At 36.6% G+C, this 24175-nt stretch overlaps 1 protein-coding gene across 2 annotated transcripts in view; it reads left to right on the top strand.

Moving 5' to 3' along the window:
• The window catches only part of RALGAPA1 (Ral GTPase activating protein catalytic subunit alpha 1), a 252659-nt gene that overhangs the window by 185657 nt on the left and 42827 nt on the right, over positions 1–24175 (top strand). For both annotated transcript variants that reach the window (XM_088024638.1, XM_028114832.2), the window contains one exon: positions 12400–12555. In XM_088024638.1, coding sequence (XP_087880764.1) covers positions 12400–12555 — 156 coding nt within the window. The remainder of the gene's footprint in view (positions 1–12399; positions 12556–24175) is intronic.

Below are 24175 nucleotides of genomic sequence, written 5' to 3' on the forward strand. Positions count from 1 at the left end.
GATATATTCATATAATGGAATATTATTTGGCCATGAAAAGGAATGAAGTATTGACATGCTCCAGTGTGGATGTACCTTGAAAACATTATGTTAGACGAAAGAAACCAGTCACAAAGACATGTGTTATGATCCATTTATATGAAATACCACTGTACACACACACACACAGGAAGTAGGTTAGTGATTGCTTAGGACTAGTTGGAGGGATGAGGGATGATCAGGGTGATAGCTAAAGGGTATAGGGTTTCTTTTTGATGAAAACGTTCTAAAATTGACTGTGGTGATGATTGCACTTATCTGTGAATGTACTGAGGTCCATTAAGTTGTACAGTGGGAACTTTCATTTCTAGGAAGATCAAAGAGACATACTCTCTTTATTCTTCACACTAATTATAACAAAACCTTGGACGTTACATATAAAACAAACATAGAAAGACTCTGAAAGGTGAAAAGGAAGACAGACCAACACAGGACCAAGGAATGACATGATGATGGGTTCTCAAGGGTTTCTCTTTATCTCCTGTATCTCCAAATTGGATCTGAAATAGCAGCACTGACCAAAAGAACCCCAACAGAAGCCCACTCTTTCTAGCCAAAGGATCGGGAAAGGAATAACCTAGAAAGACAGAAAACATTTAGACAATAACTGCTCTACTCCAACCAAACACCAAAGAAAATACTATGACTCCCATCCCCACCCCTGACAACAAAGATCAGTTAGGAGGCCTAGCCTACCACCCTCATGAGACTGTAATGAGGCATCCCCAACACCACACAAAAGTAGTATCAGATAGTGTTAGAGAAGGCCAACCAAAAAGCCAAAATTTTCATCTCTGTCAGCTGGTCAAGTCCCCCATCCACACCCCACACCACAATGTCAGTGGAGACTACATGAGAAACCTGGAATTTTCTCCCCACCCAGCATAATGAGGTGCCCCTACCTCTTCTACTGGGGTAGATCAGAGGAGGCCTAATACAGAAGTAGTCCTTTTACCATCACCCAGCAGTAATGAGACTAACCCTGCCAGTAATGACTAACCTTTCCTCAGTGGACATCACATAGGAAACCAGAACTCCTACCTCCACGTAACAATAATGAAGATTTCCCCTCTGCAGTTGTCAGCTGAGGTTAAGTGGGGAACCTATACTTCACCCTCCACCTGGCTATAATGAGGCAGTAACCACATTGCTTCTTTGACAGAGCTGTGTCACAAAACAGCCAGCTGAAACAGAAGTTTTAAATAAGATTCATAGTCTTATAATATGAAAATGTCCAAGCTTTGATCAAAAATCATACCAAGACCCAGCAAGGTCCCCAAATGAATGAGAAGAAGAAAATACATAATAACACCAAATGACAAAGATTTTGAGGTAACCATAATAGAAATGCTTTGACTAGCAGTTAGGAGCACAGTTGAAATAAATAATGAAAAATATAAAGTCTGAAAATTTAATTACTGAAGTAAAAAGCTCAGTAGATATGCCAGCAACAGAATCAGGTAGAGATGGGGGTACAGAAGAATCAATAAACTGGAAGATAGAACAGTAAAAAATGTGAATAGCAGAGGGAGAAAAGACTTAAGGACAATGAACAGAGCATCAGAGACCTATAGGACTATGACAAAAGATTTAACATTCCTGTTATGTGAGTCCCAGAAGGAGAGGAGAAATAGTTTGGGTCTGAAAATTACTTGAGGAAATAATGTTGAAAATTTCCCAAATTGGCAAGAGAAATAAAGTTAATAAAGCTACAAATTAAAGAAGCTAGGTGAAATCAAACAGGATAAATTGAAAGAAATCCATGCAAGACACATCATAATTAAACTTCTGAAAAATAAGTCTCAAAAAAGTCTTAAAGGCATCTGGAGAAAAATTGCTCTTTATAAAGGGGAAAGTAATTAGAATGATAGGGAATTTTTTTTTTAATGATTTTGTGTATTTATTTGACACACAGAGAGAAAGCACAAGTAGGCAGAGAAGGAGGGAGAACCAGGCTCTCCACTGAGCAGGGAGCCGGACATGGGGCTCGATCCCAGGACCCGGGGATCATGACCTGAGCCGAAGGCAGCCGCTTAACCGACTGAGCCACCCAGGCACCCCTGAATGATAGGGAATTTCTTACCAGAAACTATAGTAGCCAGGGATGCCTGGGTGGCTCAGTCGGTTAAGTGTCCAACTCTTGGTTTCGGCTCAGGTCTTCATCTCAGGGTTGTGAGTTCAAGCCCCACATTGGGTTCCAAGCTGAGCATCGAGCCTACTAAAAAACAAAAACAACAAACAAGAAACAAACTATAGTAGCCAGAGAAAGTGGCAATATTTTTCAAGTGCTGAAAGAAAAATTAATGTAAATGAGAATCATTAGCTTGTGAAGGAATGAAGCAAAACATTCTCAGATGAAAGAAAGCTTAGAGAACTTGTTGCCAGCAGATGTACTCTAAAAGAACAACTGAAAAAAGTTGTATTAACAGAAAGGAAGCGATAGAAAGAACCTTGGAACACTAGAAAGAAAGAGCGTGACAAGAAAAATAATGGGTAAATACATTGGGCATTACTTCTCCTCTTGAGTTTTCTTAATTATGTTTGATGGTTGATGCAAAATTTATTTCTGATGTGTTTCTAAATGTAATGCCATTAAAATATTCATGGCAGTTATAGTACAAACAATTGAAGGTAAAGGGGCAAACTGAGGCAGAGTTTGTATATTTCACTCACACTGTGACAACATTAGTAGACTGTGATAAGTTATGTACATAACTTATGTCTATATCAAGAGCAACCACTAAAAAAATGTATACAAAAAATATACTCAAAAAATGATAGGTAAATAAAAATGGAATTCTAGAAAATGTTTAAGTAATTCACAGGAGGCAGGTAAAATAAATGAAAAACAGAAAATAAACAGGAAACAAAGAATAAAATGGCAGGTTTAAGCCCTAACATATCAGTCATTACATTAAATATAAATGGTCTAAAAATACCAATTAAAAATTGTCAGAGTGCATTAAAAGGTATGATCTCTCCTATATGCTATATAAAAATATATTCACTTCAAATATTACAATATACGCTGGTAGAAAATAAAAGCTTGGATGGGGCACCTAGGTAGCCCAGTTGGTTAAGCATCCAACTCTTGATTTCAGCTTGGGTCATGATTTCAGGGTTGTGAGATCGAGCCCCACATCAGGCTCCATGTTCAGTGGGGAGTCTGCTTGAGATTCTCTCTTTCCCCCTCCCTCTGCTCCTCCCCTCCACATTCTCTCTCCTTCCCTCTCTTTTCTCTCTCTAAAATAAACAAATCTTAAAAAAAGTAAAAGGATGGAAGAGTTCCATCATGCAGACATTAATCAAAGGAAAGCCAGAGTGGTTACATTAGTATTAGCTAAGGGAGACTTCAGAGCAAAGAGAATTACCAGAGACGGGGATATTATAATGATAAAATGGCCAGTCCAAGATGACATAGTGTGTGCTCAACAAACAACAGAACTGAAAATTATATGAAGCAAAGCTGATAGAACTGAAAAAGGAAATAGACAAATCCATAGTTACAGATGGAGACTTCACTTCTTTCACAACAACTAAAAGAAGAGCCAGGCACAAAATCAGCAAGTATATAGAAGAACTCAACAATACCATCAACCAACAGGATCTAACTGACATTTATAGAACACTGTACCCAACATCATGGGAATACATATTCTTTTCAAGTGTCCATGGAACATATACCAAGATAGACCTATTAGGCCATAAAAAAACACTGTAACAAACTAAAAACATTGAAATCATACAGTATGTTCTCTAACTACAGTGGGATAAAGTGTGAAATTGTTAACAGAAAGATAACGAAAATCTCCAAATTCTTGCCAAGGTTACACACTGTATAATTCTATTTATACAACATTCTTTTTTTTTAAACATTTTTAAATTGAAATTAAGTTAATTAACATATAATGTATTACTGGTTTCAGAGGTACAGGCCTGTGATTCATCTGTCTTATATAATACCTAGTGCCCATTAAATTACATGCCCTCCTTAATGTCTGTGACCCAGTTACCCCATCCCTCCACCCCCTCCCCTCCAGCAACCCTGAGTTTGTTTCCTATAATTAAGAGTCTCTTATGGTTTGTTTTCTTCTCTGGTTTTGTCTTGTTTTATTTTTTCCACTCTTCCCCTATGATCCTCTGCCTTGTTTCTTAAATTCCACATATTAGATCATATGGTAATTGTCTTTCTCTTATTGAATTATTTCACTTAGCATAATACCCTCTAGTTCCATCCACATCATTGCAAATGGCAAGATTTCATTTTTTTGATGGCTGCATAATATTCCATTTCATATATATATACCACTTCTTTATCCATTCATCTGCCGATGGATATCTGGGCTTTTTCCATAGTTTGGCTTTTGTGGACATTGATGCTATAAACATTAGGGTGCAGGTGCCCCTTTGGATCACTGCATTTGTATCTGTGGGGTAAATACCCAGTAGTACAATTGCTGGGTCCTAGGGTAGCTCTATTTTCAACTTTTTGAGGAACCTCCATACTGTTTTCCAGAGTGGCTGCACAGCTTGCATTCCCACCAACAGTGTAGGAGGGTTCCCCTTTCTCCACATTCTTGCCAACATCTGTCATTTCCTGACCTGTTAATTTTAGCCATTCTGACTGGTGTGAGGTGGTATCTCATTGTAGTTTTGATTAGTATTTCCCTGATGCCAAGTGATGTTGAGCATTTTTTCATGTGTCTCTTGGCCATTTGGATGTCTTCTTTGGAGAAATGTCTGTTCATGTCTTCTGCCCATTTCTTGGTTGGAGTATTTGTTTTTTGGGTGTTGAGTTTGATAAGTTCTTTCTAGATTTTGGATACTAGCCCTTTATCTGATATGTCATTTGCAAATATCTTCTCCCATTCTCTCAGTTGTCTTTTGGTTTTGTCGATTGTTGCCTTTGCTGTGGAAAAGCTTTTTATCTTGATAAAGTCCCAATAGTTAAATTTGCCTTTGTTTTCCTTGCCTTTGGAGACGTGTCTAGTAAGAAGTTGCTGCCTGCGTTCTCCTGTAGGATTTTGTTGGGTTCCTATCTCATATTTAGGTCTTTCAACCATTTTGAGTCTATTTTTCTGTATGATGAAAGGAAGTGGTCCAGTTTCATCCTTCTGCATGTGGCTGTCCCAATTTTCCCAACACCATTTGTTGAAGAGACTGTCTTTTTTCCATTGAACATTCTTTCTTGCTTTGTTGAAGATTAGTTGATCATAGAGTTGAGGGTCCATTTCTGGGTTCTTTGTTCTGTTCCATTGATCTATGTGTCTGTTTTTGTGCCAGCACCATACTGTCTTGATGATTACAGCTTTGTAGTAGAGCTTGAAGTCCGGAATTGTGATGCCACCAGCTTTGCTTTTCTTTTTCAACATTCCTTTGGCTATTTGGGGTCTCTTCTGGTTCCATACAAATTTTAGGATTATTTGTTCCAGCTCTGTGAAGAAAGTTGATGGTATTTTGGTAGGGATTGCATTGAATGTGTAGATTGCTCTAGGTGGTATAGACATTTTAACAATATTTGTTCTTCCAATCCATGAACATGGAACGTTTTTCCATGTCTTTGTGTCTTCCTCAATTTCTTTCATGAGAATTCTATAGTTTTCTGAGTACAGATCCTTTGTCTCTTTGGTTAGGTTTATTCCTAGCTATCTTATGGTTTTGGGTGCAATTGTAAATGAGATCAACTCCTTAATTTTCTCTTCCTTCTGTCTCATTGTTAGTGTGTAGAAATGCAACTGAGTTCTGTGCATTGAGTTTATATCCTGCCACTTTTCTGAATTCCTGTATGAGTTCTGGCAATTTTGGGGTGGAGTCTTTTGGGTTTTCCACATAGAGTGGAAATCTGTGAAGATTTCATGTCATCTGTGAGGAGTGAGACTTTAACTTCTTCTTTGCCGATTCCGATGGCTTTTATTTCTTTTTGTTGTCTGATTGCTAAGGCTAGGACTTATAGTACTATGTACAGCAGTGGTGATGGTGGACATCCTTGCCATGTTCCTGACCTTAGGGGAAAAGCTCTTAGTTTTTCTTCACTGAAAATGATACTCACTATGAGCTTTTCATATATTCCTTTTATGATACTAAGGTATGTTCCCTCTGTCCCTACACTATGAAGAGTTTTAATCAAGAAAGGATGCTGTGCTTTGTCTGCATCTATTGAGAGGACTATATGGTTCTTGTCCTTTCTTTTATTAATGTAGTGTATCACATTGATTATTTGTTCATACTGAACCACCCTTGCAGCCCAGGAATAAATCCCACTTGGTTGTGGTGAATGATCCTTTTAATGTACTGTTGGATCCTCTTGTCTAGTATCTTGGTGAGGATTTTTGCATCCATGTTCATCAGGGATATTGGTCTGTAATTCTTCTTGGTGGGGTCTTTGTCTGGTTTTGGGGTCAAGGTAATGGTGGCCTCATAGAAAGAGTTTGGAAGTTTTCCTCCCATTTCTATTTTTTGAAACAGCTTCAGAAGAATAGGTATTAATTCTTCTTTAAATGTTTGGTAGAATTCCCCTGGGAAGCCATCTGGCCCTGGGCTCTTGTTTGTTGGGAGATTTTAATTACTCCTTCAATTTCCTTGCTGGTTATGGTTCTGTTCAAGTTTTCTGTTTCTTTTGGTTTCAGTTTTGGTAGTTTATATGTCTCTAGGGATACATCCATTTTTTCCAGATTGCCTAATTTGTTGTCCTATAATTGCTCATAGTATGTTCTTATAATTGTATTTCTTCAGTGTTGGTTGTGATGTCTCCTCTTTCATTTGTGATTTTATTTATTTGGGCCTTTCTCTATTCTTTTTCATAAGTCTGCCAGGGCTTTATCAATCTTATTAATTGTTTCGAAGAACCAGCTCCTAGTTGTGTTGATCTGTTCTACTGTTCTTTTGGTTTCTGTTTCATTTATTTCTGCTCTAATCTTTAATTAATTCTCTTCTCCTGCTTGGTTTAGGCTTTATTTGCTGTTCTTTCTCCAGCTCCTTTAGGTGTAAGGTTAGGTTGTGTATTTGAGACCTTTCTTGTTTCTTGAGAAAGGCTTCTGTTGCTATATACTTTCGTCTTAGAACTACCTTTGCTGCATTCCAAAGATTTTGAAGAGTTGTGTTTTCATTTTCATTAGTTTCTGTGAATTTTTTAAATTCTTCAATTTCCTGGTTGACCCATTTATTCTTCGGTAAGATACTCTTTAGCCTCCATGACTTTGAGTTCTTTCCAAATTTCCTCTTTGGTTAAGTTCCAGTTTCAAAGCATTGTGGTCTGAAAATATGTAGGGAATGATCCCAATATTTTGGTACTGGTTGAGAGGATGATTGGTCCAAGATGGTGATGGAGTAGGAGACCTTAATTTCTTCTGGTCCCAAGAATTCAGCTAGATAGCTTTCAAATCATTCTGAACACCTGCGAACTCAACTGGAGATCTAAGAAAAGAATAGCTGCAACTCTACGAATAGAAAAGGGACCACTTTCTGCAAGAATGACAAGATGGAAAAACTCACCTCAGAAAAGAGAACAAGAGGCAGTACTGACTGCTAGGGACCCAATCAGTATGGATATAAGTAAGATGTCAGAACTGGAATTCAGAATAACGATTATAAAGGTACTAGCTAAGCTTGAAAAAAGCATAGAAGACACTACAGAATCCTTTTTTGGATAAATAAAAGAACTAAAATCTAACCAAGTCAAAAATCAAAAAGGCTATTAATGAGATGCAATAAAAAATGGAGGCTCTGCTAGGATAAATGAGGCAGAAGAGAAAATTAGTGATATAGAAGACAAAATGATGGAGAATAAAGCTAAGCAAAAGAGAGATAACTGCTGGATCATGAGGGGAGAATTCAAGAGATAAGTGATACCATAAAGCAGAATAATATTAGAATAATGGGGGGGGCAGAAGGTATATTGGAGCAGATTATAGTGGAAAACTTCCCTAATCTGGGGAAGGAAACAGGCATTCAAGTTCGGGAGGCACAGAGAACCCCCCTCAAAATCAATAAAAATAGATCCACACCCTGGCATATAATAGTGAAACTTGCAAATCTCAGAGACAAAGAGAAAATCCTGAAAGCAGCTCAGGACAAGAGGTCTGTAACCTACAAGGGTAGAAACATTAGACTGGCAGCAGACCTATCCACAGAGACCTGGCAGGCCAGAAAGGACTGGCATAATATATTCAGGGTGCTAAATAAGAAGAATATGCAGACAAGAATACTTTATTCAGCTAGGATATCATTCAAAATAGTGATAAAAAGCTTCCACGACAAATAGAAACTTAAAGAATTTGTGATCACCAAACCAACCCTACAAGAAATATTAAAAGGGATCCTCTAAGCAAAGAGAGAACCCAAAACTAACATAGACCAGAAAGGGACAGAGACAATATAAAGTAACAGTCACTTTACAGGTAATACAATGGCACTAAATTCCTATCTTTCAGTAGTTACTCTGAATGTAAATGGGCTAAATGCCCCAATCAAAAGACACAGGGGTATCAGATTGGATAAAAAAGCAAGACCAATGGATATGCTGTCTGCAAGAGACTCATTTTAGACCCAAATACACCTCCAGATTTAAAGTGAGGGAGTGGAAAACCATTTCTCATATCAATGGACATCAAAAGAAAGCTGGCATGGCAATCCTTATATCAGACAAATTAGATTTTAAACCAAAGACTGTAATAAAGAGATGAGGAAGGACAGTATGTTATAATTAAAGGGTCTATCCAACAAGAAGATCTAACAATTGTAAATGTTTGTGCCCCTAACATGGGAGCAGCCAAATGTGTAAGCCAATTAATAACAAAATCAATGAAATGCATCGATAATTATGCAATAATAGGGGACTTTAAAACCCCCCTCACTGCAACGGATAGATCATCTAAGCAGAAGATCAGCAAGGAAATAAAGGCTTTGAAAAAAAAAGGAAATAAGGGCTTTGAATGATACACTGGACCAGATGGACTTCACAGATATATTCAGAACATTCCATCCTAAAGCAACAGAATACACCTTCTTCTCTAGTGCACATGGAACATTCTTCAGAATAGATCACATACTGGGTCACAAATCAGGTCTATTTATGCATTCTTGAAATGACCATTTAGTAGTGAAAAACAGATCACTCATTGTCAGTGTTTGAGGGGTCAGGTAAGAGGGAAGCGGGTATGCTCATGTAACAGGATAATGTGGTGAATCCTTATGGTGTTGAAAATGTTCTGTATCTTAATCATATTAATGCCAGTATCCTGCAGTTTTTTTGGTTTTTGTTTTTGTTTTTGAGGGAAAGAGTACAAGCAGGGGTCAGGGAGGGGTGGAGGGAGAGGGAGAGATTCTCAAGCAGGCTCCATGCTGAGGATTGATCTCACAAACCTGAGATCATGACCTGAGCTGAAATCAAGACTCAGACACTCAACCCACTGAACCACCTCGATGCTCCATCCAGTATCCTGGTTTTAATACAGTTTTGCATTGGGATAATCTGGTTACAGGGTACAAAGGATCTCCTTTTATTATTTTTTAAAACTTCTTATTAATCTACAGTTATCTCGAGTTAAAAAATTGAATAAAAAAATGGAAATCATCAAGTATTGCATAAGTGTTTAGAGCAAAGGAACACTAGAATGAGACTTTTTCTCCCATTACATGATCAGAGAATTGATCTGAAAATAACCTGTTTTCTAAAACAAAACAAAACAAAAGGTCTACACTTAGATACCATTTTTCACCTATCATATTTGAAAAGATCATAAAGTGGATGCCTGGGTGGCTCAATTGGTTAAGCGACTGCCTTTGGCTCAGGTCATGATCCTGGAGTCCCGGGATCGAGTCCCTCGGCGGGGAGTCTGCTTCTCCCTCTGACCCTAACCCCTCTCATGTGTTCTCTCTCATTCTCTCTCTCCAAATAAATAAATAAAATCTTTAAAAAAAAAAGATCATAAAGTTTGATAATATTTTTGGGAGGTCATGAGGGAAACATGTACTCTTATACTCTGTTGGTGCCGTCTATAGAGAGACATTTTAGTGAGTTTCAAAATTAGAAGTGCACATGCCCTTTCACTTACAGTTCCACTTTTAACTATTTGTCCTGTAGATCTACTTTCACAAATGCAACATGACATGTATTCTGTGTTCTTCACTGCATCATTGACATAATAACAAAAGATTGGAAACAGCCTAAGTATCCTTTAAGTAGGAGACTAGTTAATTATTGTACATCAAGAAAATGAACTTCTGTGAAGCCATGAAAACAGAACAAATGAGGAAACTCTTTACTTACTAATGAGTACTCTTCAAGATATTTTAAGTGCAAAAAAGCAACGTGCAAAACGTGTGTGCTGTGTGTGTGTGTATACACATACATGAAAGAATTTAATTGTAAATAGAACATTTTTGAAAGGATATTTAAGAAATTGGTTTCTAGGGGCACCTGGTTGGCTCAGTCAGTTAAGCGGCCGGCTCTTGATTTCAGCTCAGGTCATGATCTCAGGTTCCTGGGATTGAGCTCCACATTGGGGTCCGCACTCAATGGGAAGTCTGTTTGAGGATTCTCTTTCCCTCTCCCTCTTCCCCTCTTCCCACTTGCACACTCACTCTTTCTTTGTCTCTAAAATAAACAAATCTTGGGATGCCTGTATGGCTCAATCAGTTAAGTGTCTGCCTTTGGCTCAGGGTCCCAGATTGAGCTCCTTGCTCAGCAGGGAGCCTGCTTCTCCCTTTGCCTGCCACTCCCCCCCCCCACTTGTGCTCACTCACTCTCTCTCTTTGACAAATAAATAAAATATTTTTTTAAAAATTAAATTTTTAAAAAGGTAAAGAGGCGTGGTTTGGTGGCTCAGTCAGTTAAGTATCTGGCTTTGTCTCAGGTCATGATCTCAGGGTCCTGCGATTGAGCCCCAAGTCTGGCTCCCTGCTTAGCAGGGAGTCTGCTTCTCCTTCTTCCTCTGCTCCCCCTACTTGTGTTCTCTCTCTAATAAATAAATAAAATCTTAAAAAAGAAAAAGGAAAAAAAATTGCTTTTTGGAAGGGGAACCGAGTACTAAAGATGAGAGAGATGGAAGGAAGAATTTTGGTATACTTTTGAAATTTTAATTATATGACTGTATTACTGAGTCAAATTTTAAAATATTGGAAGTGATTGAGGTAATCTTGTAGTAATGGCATAAAAACTAATTTGTTATTCACGTGTTCAGTCATTGTAACTGATATTGATAGTTGAGACATGTTCAGTTCACATGGTGCAAAAATTGGTTTTTATAATTCACTTTATCAGTTATTCAGATTTTTTAATTTTTAACTGAAGTATAATTAACATACAGTGTTATATTACTTTCAGGTATACAGTATGATTCAACAGTTCTACACTGTGCTGATCATAAGTGTACTCAATCCCCTTTATCTATTTTACCCACACCCCTACCTACCTTCCCTTTGGCAACCACCAGTTCTGTGTTTAAGAGTATGCTTTTTTGTTTGTTTCTTTTCTTCTTTGTTCATTTGTTCTGTCTCTCAAATTCCACATGTGAGTGAAATCATATGGTATTTGTCTTTCTCTGCCTAACTTATTTTACTTAGCATTATACCCTCTAGGTCCATCCATATTTCAGATTTCATTTTTCAGAAACATGTATAAAGTGATTTCTCTGCGTGGAGAGATGCAAGCGATGTTTAAGTTTCTTTTTTCTTTTGTGTTTCTTTTTGCTTTCTAATATTTTCTTTAATTTTCAGCAGTGAAGACAAGTTGCTTTGTGTATTGCACAAGTTCAGGGACTATCACCCAATGTAGTGACCCTGATATTAGCATGTATTTTATTTATAATCAGGAAAAAATATGTGTAAAAATCTTTGCACAGATTAATTTGTAGTTTTTTAATGCATTAGAAGTGCAGTTCTGCATTTTTTTTATTTTTGTTTGGAGCTATGTGAAATTTATTCAAATTTAAGAAGCCAGTTTCGATGAGTAAATATAACACATCTAATTAATCATCTTATCAAAGTGACATTACTGTTTTAACTTTCCCCCAGATCATTTCCAGTCTTGATTTTTGCCATTTGATTTTTTTCTCTGGTTTGGGGTTCTCCCATAGCCTTTATGATTTAGCATTAACACCTAGTAGCCTAACAAAAGATTCATAGAGTATAGCAGCTGATTTCTTTCCTAATTAACTCTTACTAATTAGGGATCCACAAATACTTAAAAGTAACAGTGTGAACAGAACAGCTCTAACTAGTAATTCTGGATCAAGTATTGGTTGATAACATGCCAAAGACTTTCTTCTCCATGTTTTTGCAAATTGAGAAATTTGAATCTATTTCAATAGTAAATGTTTGAGTTTTGTTTAGTTGATTAATATTATGTTTCATTGCTCTCAGGTCAATCTTACAAACCACTGTGGTTTCATGGGAGGACTACAAAAAAACAAAAGCACTGGATTGACCACACCATATTTTGCTACCTCTACAGTAGAAGTAATTTTTCATGTATCAACAAGAATGCCTTCTGATACTGACGACTCTTTGACCAAAAAAGTAAGTGCTGAGAAAAAACATTGAGTTAAAATCCTAGTAATTAAGAAAATAAATATATAAAATTATGTAAGTAATCTAATTGATCAAGCACTATTTCTGAGTATTCCACTCTTCACCTAATACTGTCCTCAGAAACAGAATTGTTGTGGAGCAAATGCTGTTTTCATTAATGATAACATTGAAGGCTATTATCTTAACAAAGGATTTGTCTTCAAGAAAATGGTGATATGACAAATTGAAAAACTCCTGCGTATGTTTAAATTAGTGAAATTACATTTCAAGTCTTTTCACACACAGATAGATAAAACGGTTATATTGACAGAGGGAGAGCAAAAGTTTATATTAATTATTACAAAGCACTTAAAATATAACATGCTTTATCTTAAATTTTAACTAAAACTAATAGAGCAGATAAAATAAGCCTTAATTAATGAAAAAATTTTACTACCTTAAAATTTATGAGAGATGTGGTGGAATGGTTTTGATGGCCTTGTCCTTTAAAACCTACACCACCATTTTTCTGTAGGTGGCACTGGCATTCAAAAGTTGTTCTAGTAACTATAGAGATACGTTAGAGTACAGTTGTATGTATTCAATCTGTGTTTGGTTTTCTTAGGGAGAAATATTTTTAAGAATAAAACCTTGTCCAACATTTCTTCACCTTCTCTTTCTCCTCCTTCCTCAATTTATTCAACACTGACCAATATAACCGACTTAATATCATTGGTCATTTTACTTAATATTCTTTCCCTGATATCAAAACTCTCTATACTTTATTAACATACTATGAAAACAGTGTATTCTCACACTCTTTTGTAAAGGAACTTCAGAACTCCTCTCAAATATTTGATAAGATTGATTTAATACCCTTGATGCCTTTTGTTTACTATTTAAAATACTGTTGGAACTTGCATACTAAATGCGTAATGGTTGATAAAACTAATATATGGTTGCTAATTAGATTGGAATGAGGTAAAGTTGGAGGTAACTGATAAATTTAAGAAAGCATAATCAGTAACAGGTTTGCTGTAGAATTTCTGGTGTAGTTTTTAGAAGTAGAAAATGATCCATGAATACTGATAAGATGGTGAAGAGGTGGATTGGAGTAAAAACTTCATTAAAACTTCAATTAAGCACTTTTTTCCATCAATTCATTTTAAACCTCTATGAAAATAAGCCATGCCTGAATTAGAGACAATTATAAGTATAGTGCAAAAAGATAATTTTAGGGGCGCCTGGGTGGCTCAGTCTGTTAAGTGTCCGATTCTTGATTTTGGCTCAGGTCAATCTCAGTGTCATGAGGTTGAGTCCCATGTGGGGCTCTGTGCTGGGGGTAGAGCCTGCTTGGGATTCTCTCTCTGCCCCTCCCCTCTTCTCACTCTCATACTTGCACGCACACTCTCTTTCCCTCTCAAATAAATAACAATTAAAAATTGTTTTAAAAGATAATTTTAATCATTAGGAACTTGGCCATGACTCATATTTATCATTATCATTTTCATGGCTCCATGAATACAACTTTTAAACCCCAGGGCAGAATCTAAAATTGATAGTATCTTGGATTGCAAACATGAGAGAAGAACAAAGTACATCATTTTTTGCTAAAAAAACTCTTTTGTTTTGTTTTTTAAAGAAAACTATGCCAGGATATTTTTACTTCACTGTATTAACATGATAATTATATGGTACTTGAAATTTTATTCCTATGACCTTTGTAGAAATCAGATAAGTAGGATTTCTTATTATTTTCCAAATAGTCATGAGGGTGTGTCCTTAATTACTTAAGAAGTTTCTGAAATGGATGTTTAACAATTCATTATCATAAAAAAATTAATTTTGGAGGGGATAACACCATTTAAGAATTGTTAAATTGTTGAGTTCTAATTAAAATAATATTGTTAAGTGGTAAAATTTTTAAGTACTGGAGTTATTAGAGAATTTTGAGGAAGTAAGCATTGAACATTAATAGTTTGTTTCATCTATACATATAGAAAGGTTTTTTACTGTGGTAAAAATTACATACATAATTTACCTTTTTCATGTTTTAAAAAATTTTATTTAGTTTTTTTTAGGGTTTGGAAATTTATTTTTCATTGAAGTATAATTAACATACAGTGTCATATTACTTTTAGGTGTGTGCATTGTAATGACTGAACAGTTCTATACATTACTCAGTGCTCATCATTATTGATAATTGTACTCTTAATTCCCTTTACTGTTTCACCCATCCCCCAACCCTTCTCCCCTCTGGCAACCACCAGTTTTTCCTCTGTATTTAAGAGTCTAGTTTTCTCTTTGTCCATTTTGTTCGTTTGTTCTGTTTCTTACATTACACACAGAAGTGAAATCATATGGTATTTGTCTTTCTCACACTGACATTCCATTTAGTATTATCTTTTTTATGGCTTTTTTTTATGGCTGAGTAATATTCTACTGTGTATATTACATCTTCTTTATCCATTCACTCAATCTTTTTTATGGCTGAGTAATATTCTTTTTTTATGGCTGAGTAATATTCTATTGTGTATGTATATTACATTTTCTTTATCCATTCACCTATGGATGGACACTTGGGTTGCTTCTATATCTTGGCCATTGTAAATAATGCTTCAATAAACATAGAGGTGCATATGTCATTTCATTAGTATTTTGTTTTCTTTGGGTAAATACGCAGTAATGGAATTATATGGTATTTCTATTTTCCATGGATCATATGGTAATTCTATTTTCCATACTGTTTTCCACAGTGGCTGCATCAATTTGCATTTCCACCAGTAGTGCACAAGGGTTCCTGTTTCTTCACATCCTCGCCAATACTTATTTCTTGGTGGTTTGTTTTTGTTGTTTTGTTTTGTTTTTTTATTCTAGCCATTCTCACTGGTGTAAGGTGATATCTCATTGTGGCTTTGATTTGTCTTTCCCTGATGATTAGTGATGTTGAACATCTTTTCATGTGTCTATTGGCCATCTGTATGTCTTTGGAAAAGTCTATTCAGGTCCTCTGCCCATATATTATTTTGGTGTTGTATAAATTCTTTATGTATTTTAGATATTAACTCTATCAAATATATCATTTGCAGATGTCTTCTCTAATTTAGGAGGTTGCCTTTTCCTTTTGTTGATGACTTTGTTTGCTGTATTAAAACTTTTTATTTTGCTCTAGTCCTAATAGTTTAATTTTGGTTTTGTTTCTCTTGCCTGAGAAGGTATAGCTACAAAAATGTTTCTACAGCTCATGTCCAAAAATTACTACCTATGTTTTCTTCTAGGAGTTTTATGGTTTCGGGTCTCACATTTAGATCTTTAATCTATTTTGAGTTTATTTTTGTGTATGGTGTAGGAAAGTGGTCCAGTTTTATTTTTTGCATGTAGCTGTCCAGCTTTCCCAGCACTATTTGTTGAAGAGACTGTCTTTTCCCCAGTGTATGTTTTTCCCTCATTTGTTGTAGATTAATTGACCATATAAGCATGGGTGTATTTCTAGGTTCTTCGGACTGTTCCATTGATCTATGTGTCGATTTTTATGCCAGTACCATACTGTTTTGAATACTATAGCTTTGTAATGTATCTTGAAATCTGGGATTATGGTACCTCCAAGCTTTGTTCTTTCTCAAGATTGCTTTGGCTCTTTGGGATCTTTCATGGTTCCATACAAATTTTAGGATTATTTGTTCTAGTTTTGTAAAAATTGCTGTTGGTATTTTGATAGGGATTGCATTGAATTCATAGATTGCTTTGGGCAGTATGGACGTCTTAACAGTATTGGTTTTTCCAATCCGTGAGCCTAGAATATCTTTCCATTTGTTTGCGTCATCTTCAGCTTCTTTCATCAGTGTTTTATAATTTTCAGAGTGCAGTTTATTCCTAGACATTTTATTCTTTTCGGTACAATTATAAATGGGATTGTTTTGTTAATTTCTCTTTCTCCTTCTTTATTATCAGTATAGAGAACTTCAGCCTATTTCACTTTATATTGACTTTGTATCTTACAACTTTACTGAATTCATTTATCAGTGCTAGTAGTTTTTTTTGTGGAGTCTTTAGGATTTTCCATGTATACTGTAAGGTCAACTGCAAATAGTGACAAGCTTACTTCTTCCTTATGAATTTGGATGCCTTGTAATGTCTGATTGCTGTGGCTAATACTATGTTGAATAGAAGTGATGAGAGTGGATGAGAGTGGACATCTTTGTCATGTTTCTGATCTTAGAGGAAAAGCTCTCAGTTTTTCACCATTGCATATGATGTTAGCTGTGGGTTTTTTATATACAACCTTTATTATGTTGAGGTATGTTCCCTTTAAACCTACTTTTTTGAGAAATTTTATCATGAATGGATGTTGTATTTTGTCAAATGCTTTTTCTCCATCTCTTGAAAGATCATATGGTTTTTATTCTTTTTTCTTGTTAATGTAGTTATGTTGATTGATTTGTGGATATTGAACCACCCTTGCATCCCAAGGATAAATCCTACTTGATTGCGGCAAATGATTTTTTTAATGTATTGTTGGATTTGGTTTGCTAATATTTTGTTGTGAATTTTTGCTTCTGTTTTCGTCAGACACTGGCCTGTAGTTTTCTTTTCTTTCTTTTTTTTTTGTAGTTTATTTCTCTGATTTTGGTATCAGGGTAATGCTAGCCTTGTAGAATGAATTTGGAAGCTTTCCTTCCTCTTCTATTTTTTGGAGTAGTTTGAGAAAAATGGGTTGTAACTCTTCTTTATATATTTGGTAGAATTCACCTGTGAAGCCATCTGGTTCTGGACTTTTGTTGTTTAAGATTTTATTTATTAGAGAGAGAGAGAGAGAGAGAGAGAGCACACGAACAGGGGAGGGGCAGAGGGAGAGGGAGAAGCAGACTCCATGCTGGGATCATGACCTGAGCTGAAGACGCTTAACCAACTGAACCACCCAGGCGCTCCTTGGGACTTGTTGGGAGTTTTTTGATTACTGATTCCATTTCATTGTTAGTAATTGGTCTGTTCAAATTTTCCATTTTTTCCTCATTCCATTTTGGAAGGTTATATGTTTCTGCAAATTTATTCATTTCTTCTAGGTTGTCCGATTTGTTGGCATATAATTTTTCATAATATTCACTTATAATCCTTTGTATATCTGTGGTGGTGGTTATTTTTCCTCTTTCACTTCTGATGGCATTTATTTGTGTTCTCTCTCTTCTTTTTGTTTTGAAGAGTCTGGCTAAAGGTTTATCAATTTTGTTGATCTTTTCAAACAACCAGCTCCTGGTTTTATTCATCTCTTCTATTGTTTTTTAGTTTCTATTTCATTTATTTCTGCTCTAATCTTTATTATTTCTTCTGCTCGCTTTGGGCTTGTTGGTTCTTCTTTTTCTGGCTCCTTTAGGTGTAAGGTTAGGTAGCTTATTTGAGATTTTTTCTTGTTTTCTGAGGTAGGCCTGTGTTGCTATAAATTTCCCTCTTAGAACAGCTTTTACAGGGGCGCCTGAGTGGCTCAGTTGGTCAAGTGTCTGCCTTCAGCTCAGGTCATGATCTCCAGGTCCTGGGATCGAGCCCCTCATCGGGCTCTCTGTTCAGTGAGGAGTCTGCTTCTCCTTCTCATTCTCCCTCTGTGCTCTCTTTTGTCTCTTTCTTGCTCTCTCTCTCTCAAATAAATAAATAAAAACCTTGAGAAAAAAAAAGAACAGCTTTTACAGCATCCCAAAGATTGTAGACCATTGTGTTTTTATTTTCATTTGTCACCATGTATTTTTTATTTCCTCTTTGATTTCTTGGTTGACCCATTTAGTCTAGTAGCATGTATTTTAGTCTCTGTTTTTTGGCCTAATGTGATTTATTCTGGAGAGTATTCCATGTGCACTTGAAAAGAATACATATTCCACTGTTTCTGGTTTGTTTTTGTTTTTGTTTTTTGTTTTGCAAGAGAGAGAGGAAGAGAGAATGTGCACATGCACACATGCACAAGGGGAAAAGAGGGGCAGAGGAAGAGGGGGAGAGAGAGACCCCCAAGCAGGTTCCATGTTCTGTGCAGAGCCCAACACAGGGCTTGACCCCACCATCCCAAGATAATGACCCAAACTGAAATCAAGAGTCAGACATTCAACCGACTGAGCCGCCCAGGTGTCCCTGCATTCCACTGTGTTTTAGATGGAACAGCTGAATATATCTGTTAGGTCCATCTGATCTAATGTGTCATTCAAAACCACTTTTTCCTTGTTGATTTTCTGTATGGATGGTCTATCCATTGATGTACGTGGGGTGTTAAAGTCCCCTACTGTTATTGTATTACTGTCAATTTCCTTCTTTATGTCTGTTAATAGGTGCTTTATGTATTTGGGAGCTCACATTTTGAGCACGTAGATATTTTCTTTTTTTTTTTTTTGAAGATTTATTTATTTGAGAGAGTGAGAATGAGAGAGAGTACATGAGAGGGGGGAGGGTTAGGGGGAGAAGCAGGCTCCCCACTGAGCGGGGAGCCTGATGGGGGACTCGATCCCGGGACTCCAGGATCATGACCTGAGCCGAAGGCAGTCACTTAACCAACTGAGCCACCCAGACGCCCCGCATATAGGTATTTTCAATTGTTATAACTTCTTGTTGGATTGTTACCTTTATGATTATTTATTGTCCTTCTTTGTCTCTTGGTAGTCTTTGTTTTAAAGTCTATTTTGTTTGTTATAGGTGTTGCAACCCCAGCTTTCTTTTTCCTTCCATTTGCATGGTAAACATTTTTCCATCCCTTCACTTTCGATCTGCATGTGTCCTTTGGTCTGAAGTGAATCTCTTGTAGGCAAGTTATAAATGTTGCTTTTTTACCCATTCAGTCATCCTATGTCTTTTGATTGAAGCATTTAGTCCATTTACATTTAAATTCATTATTGATAGGTATGTACTTATTGCCATTTTTGTTACTGGTTTTGCAGTTCTTTTTGTAGCTCTTCCCTATTCGTTCTTCTCTTGGTCTCTTCCCTCGTGGTTTGATGGCGTCTTTACTTGTATGCTTGGATTTTTTTCTCTTTATTTTTTGTGTAACTATTATAGGTTTTTGATTTGTGGTTATCATTAGGTTCAGATATATTTTATAGCAGTCTATATTAGGTTGACGGTCACTTAAATTTGAATCACTCCTCATCCTACATTTTATGTATATGATGTTATACTTTACATCCTTTATTTTGTGAATCCTCTGACTGATTTTTATAGATATAATTGATTTTACTGCTTTTGTGTTTTAACTTTCATACTGGTTTTATAAGTGATTAATCTGCTTTTATTATATGTTTGTATTTACCAGTGAAATTTTTTCCTTTCGTAATTTTCTTACAACTATTTTGGCCTTTTCTTTCCACTCAAAGAATTCCCTTTAATGTTTCTTTTAAGACTGGTTCAGTGGTGATAATTTTGTCTGGGAAACTCTTTACCTCTCTTTCTATGCTGAATGATAATCTTGCTGGGTAGAGCCTTCTTGGTTGCAGGTTTTTTCCTTTCAGTACTTTGAATAATATCATTCCACTCCGTTCTGGCCTACAGAGTTTCTGCTGAAAAATCAATTCACAGCCTTATGGGGTTTTCCATGTATGTAACCATTTTCTCTTGCTGCTTTTAAAATTCTCTCTTTCTCACTACGTTTTGCCATTTTAATGATTATGTCTTGGTGTGAACTTCCTTGGGTTAATTTGGTTGGGGGTCTCTGTGCTTCCTGGATCTGGATTTCTGTTACCTTCCCCAGATTAGGGAAGTATTCATCTCTTGTTTCTTCACATAACCTTCTTGTCGACTTCTTGCTCTCCTCCCTCTGGGATCTCTGTAATGCAAATGTTATTATGCTTGATGATGTCGCTGAGTTCCCTTCATCTAGTCTCATTTTTTCTTATTCTTTTTAATTTTTGCTATTCAGCTTGGTTGCTTTTTATTACCCTGCCTTCCAGATTGCTGATCCATTCTTCTGCCTCCTCTAATCTGCTGTTGATTCCCTCTAGTGTATTTTTTATGTCAGTTATTGAGTTCTTCATCTCTGATTGGTTCTTTTTTATATTTTCTTTCTCCTTCTTGAAGGTCTCACTGAGATCCTCCACTCTTTTCTCAAATCCAGTGAGTATCTTTATGACCATTACTTTGAATTCATTATCAGGCCTATTGCTTATCTCTGTTTAATGAAGCTCTTTTGCTGTGGCTTTGTCCTGTTCTTCCATTTGGGACGTAACTCCTTTGTCTCCTCATTTTGTCTGACTCTCTGTGTTTGTTTCTATGTATTAGGCGAGTCAGCTATGTCTCCTGCTCTTGAAAGTTGTGGCTTTATGAAGAAGAGGTCATGTGGTGCCCTGTAGCACGATGTCCCCTGTTTACTAGAACCAGGCATTTCAGTATTATCTTCTCTGTGGGCTGTGTGTTCCCTACTCTTGTGGCTGAGCTGCATTTGCATTCAGTCCAGTCAACTACAGTGACCCACTTTGCCTATTGTGAGCACACTGGGCAGGGGTTTGGTCCCTGTGCTGTTAAGGGGCCTCTCTGGGGCCACCACAGGCTTGGAGTTGGGTGGTGTCAGCAGTCAGACCAGATCCCTGCCCCCGTTGGGGCTGCAGGGACACTTATCAGCAGGGCACTCTCTTTGCAGTGCCAGCTATAAGACTCAGCTGCTGGAATTGTAAGCACACTGGTGTGTGTGGTTATCTTCTCCTGTCCCCAGGCCACAAGTCACTCTGGAGTGGTGCAGGTTTCTGCAGGGTTTTTAGGACAGGAGCTGCTTTGGAGAGATATACATGGAGTAGGGCAGGTTGGATGGGGTAGGGACCATGGTGCTAACAAGATAGATGGAGAATGTTCACTCTGCTTCCCACAGATATCTGGCTTTCTAGGCTGCTAGGGAAGCCGGAGAAGAATGGTCTGCTAGGCAGCACTTTTGTTCTTGGAGAATTCTCCTAAAGATTCCTGCCCCTCCAATGCACGTTTTGAAATTAGCAAATAAATCCACTTCTCATACCCCAGTTTCTTTTCAAACTGTTGCTTCCATGGCTTTGTCTCTCCTGGGTTGTTACACTGGCTTTTTAAGGATGGGAACTCAGTTTTAAAGTACCCAGAGTTAAACCCTGTTGATTGTAAAAACTCTAAAAGTTAAGGCCCATTGGCTTTAAAAGTCAAAGTGTTATGGGGTTCCCTGTGCCTGAGGGGCCTGGGGTGGGGCCTGATCCTCTTGCTCTTCTTTATGCTTATATAGTGTCCCTCTCGTTTATGATTAGTCTCACGCAGAGTGGGGAGAGTGCTGGAAGGGGGAGTTTCCAGCCATATTTCTGCTCCTTGATGTGGTTTCTTCTGTACTATTAACTGTGGAAAGTCTGTTCTGGCAGTCTTCAAGTCATGAGTCATTTTCAGAGTTAGTTTCACTGATGTGTGATGAGGTAAGCTTAGGATACTGTGACTCTACCATCTTCTCAGAAGTCCTATCTTAACCATTTTTAAATGTGCATTGGCATAAACATTTATAATGTACAACTATCACAGGTATCTATTTCCAGAACATTTTCATTTAGTTCAAAATAGTTTTTAAGATTTTATTTATTTGACAGAGAGACACAGCGAGAGAGGGAACATAAGCAGGGGGAGTGGGAGAGGGAGAAGCAGGTTTCCCACCAAGTAGGGAGCCAGATGGGGGGCTCGATCCCAGGACCCTGGGACCATGATCTGAGCCGAAGGCAGACGCTTAACTCCTGAGCCACCCAGGTCCCCTAGTTCAAAATATTTTTTATTTTCTCTTGAGAATTCTTTGATCCATGTGTTATTTAGAAGTATATTGTTTAATCTCCAAGTATTTTGGGGTTTTCCAGCTATCTTTATGTTGTTGATTTCTAGTTTAATTCCATTGGGGTCTGAAAACAGACATTGTGTGATCTCTATTCTTTTAAATTTTGTAAGATGTGTTTTATGGCCCAAATGTAGTCTATCTAGTGAATGTTCCATGTGAATCTGGGAAGAATGTGTAATCTGCTATTGTTGGAGGAAGTAGTCTATAAATGTCAATTATATCCAGTTGATTGATGGAGCTGTTGAGTTCAACTATATCCTTACCAATTTTCTGCCTGCTGGATCTCTCCATTTCTGATAGAGGAGTATTAAAGTTTCCCACTATAATAGTGGATCCTTCTACTTGCAGTTCTATCAGTTTTTGCTTCACAAATTTTGACACTCTGTTGTTAGGTGCATACACATTAAGGATTGGTTATGTCTTCTTGGAGTACCAACCTCTTTATCATTAGGTAATGCCTCTCTTTACCTTTCCTTGCCCTGAAGTCTGGTCTGTCTGAAATTAATATAGGTACTCCCACTTTTCTTTTTATTGGTGTTATCATGGTATATCTTTCTCCATCCCTTTACTTTTAATTTATATGTGTCAATATTTAAGTGGGTTTCTTGTAGCAACATATAGGTGGGTCTTATTTTTTTGATCCACTCTAACAGTCTTTGTCTTTAATGTGTAGTTAGACCATTGACATTTAAAGTAATCATTGATATAGCTGGATTAATATTTACCACATTTGTTACTTTTTTCTATTTATTACCCTGTTCTTTTTTCTATTTCTGAATTCCATACTTGTTCTGCCTTCTGTGGTTATAATTGAGCATTTTATATGATTCCATTTTCTCTCCTTTCTTAGCATATCAATTACACTACTTTTCTTTTTTAACTTTTTTTAGTTACAGCCCTGGAGTTTGTACTATACATTTAGAGCTAACCCAAGTGCACTTTCAAATAATACTAGACTGCTTCATGGATACTGCAAGTACCTTATAAATAACACAGTATATTTAATCTTTCCCTCCTATCCCTATATCATTGCTATCATTCATTTTACTTACAGTTAAGCATATATATGTGTGTGTGTGTGTGCACGCACGTGTGTGTATATATATATATGTATATACACATACATACACACACACACCTAACCATACATAATCACATGCATTATTGCTGCTATTACTTTGAACAAACTGTGATCTGTTTGATCAATTAAGAATAAGAAAAATAAAAAATTTTTCCTCTTCAGTTTTGATTATTTGGTGCTTTTCTTTTCTTTATGTAGATCTGAATTTCTAACCTGTATCATTTTCCTTTTCTCTGAAGAACTTCTTTTAAATTTCTTGTAAGGTAGGTTTACTGGCAACTAATTCCCTCAATTTTTGTTTGAGAAAGTCTTTATTATCCTTTACTTTTGAAGGATAATTTTACAGAATACAGAATTCTAAGTGTTGGTAGTTTTTCCTCCCAACACTTTAAATATTTCATTCCACTCTCTTCTTGCTTGCATGGTTTCAGGGGAGAAGTCAAATGTTGTTCTTTTTTTTGGTTCTCTATAAATAAAATGTAGTTTTTCCTCTGGCTTCTCTCAAGATTTTTTTCTTTATCTGTGATTTTATGAAGTTTGATGATTTGCCTGAATGTGGTTTTTTGGGCATATGTCCTGCTTAGTGTTCTCTGAGCTTCGTGGATCTGTGGTTTGGTATCTGACATTATTTGGGGGCAATTCTCAAGCAATATTCCTTCAAATATTGCTTCTGTTCCTGTCTCTCTTTCTTCTCCTTTTATGTATGTTACAGTTTCGTGGTTGTCCCATAGTTCTAGGATATTCTGTTTTGTTTTTTTCCAGTC

The sequence above is a fragment of the Eumetopias jubatus genome, unplaced genomic scaffold (assembly GCF_037043125.1).
Source record: "Eumetopias jubatus isolate StellerSeaLion01/CBP00866 unplaced genomic scaffold, mEumJub1_p1.0 scaffold_7, whole genome shotgun sequence".
NCBI lineage: Eukaryota > Metazoa > Chordata > Mammalia > Carnivora > Otariidae > Eumetopias > Eumetopias jubatus.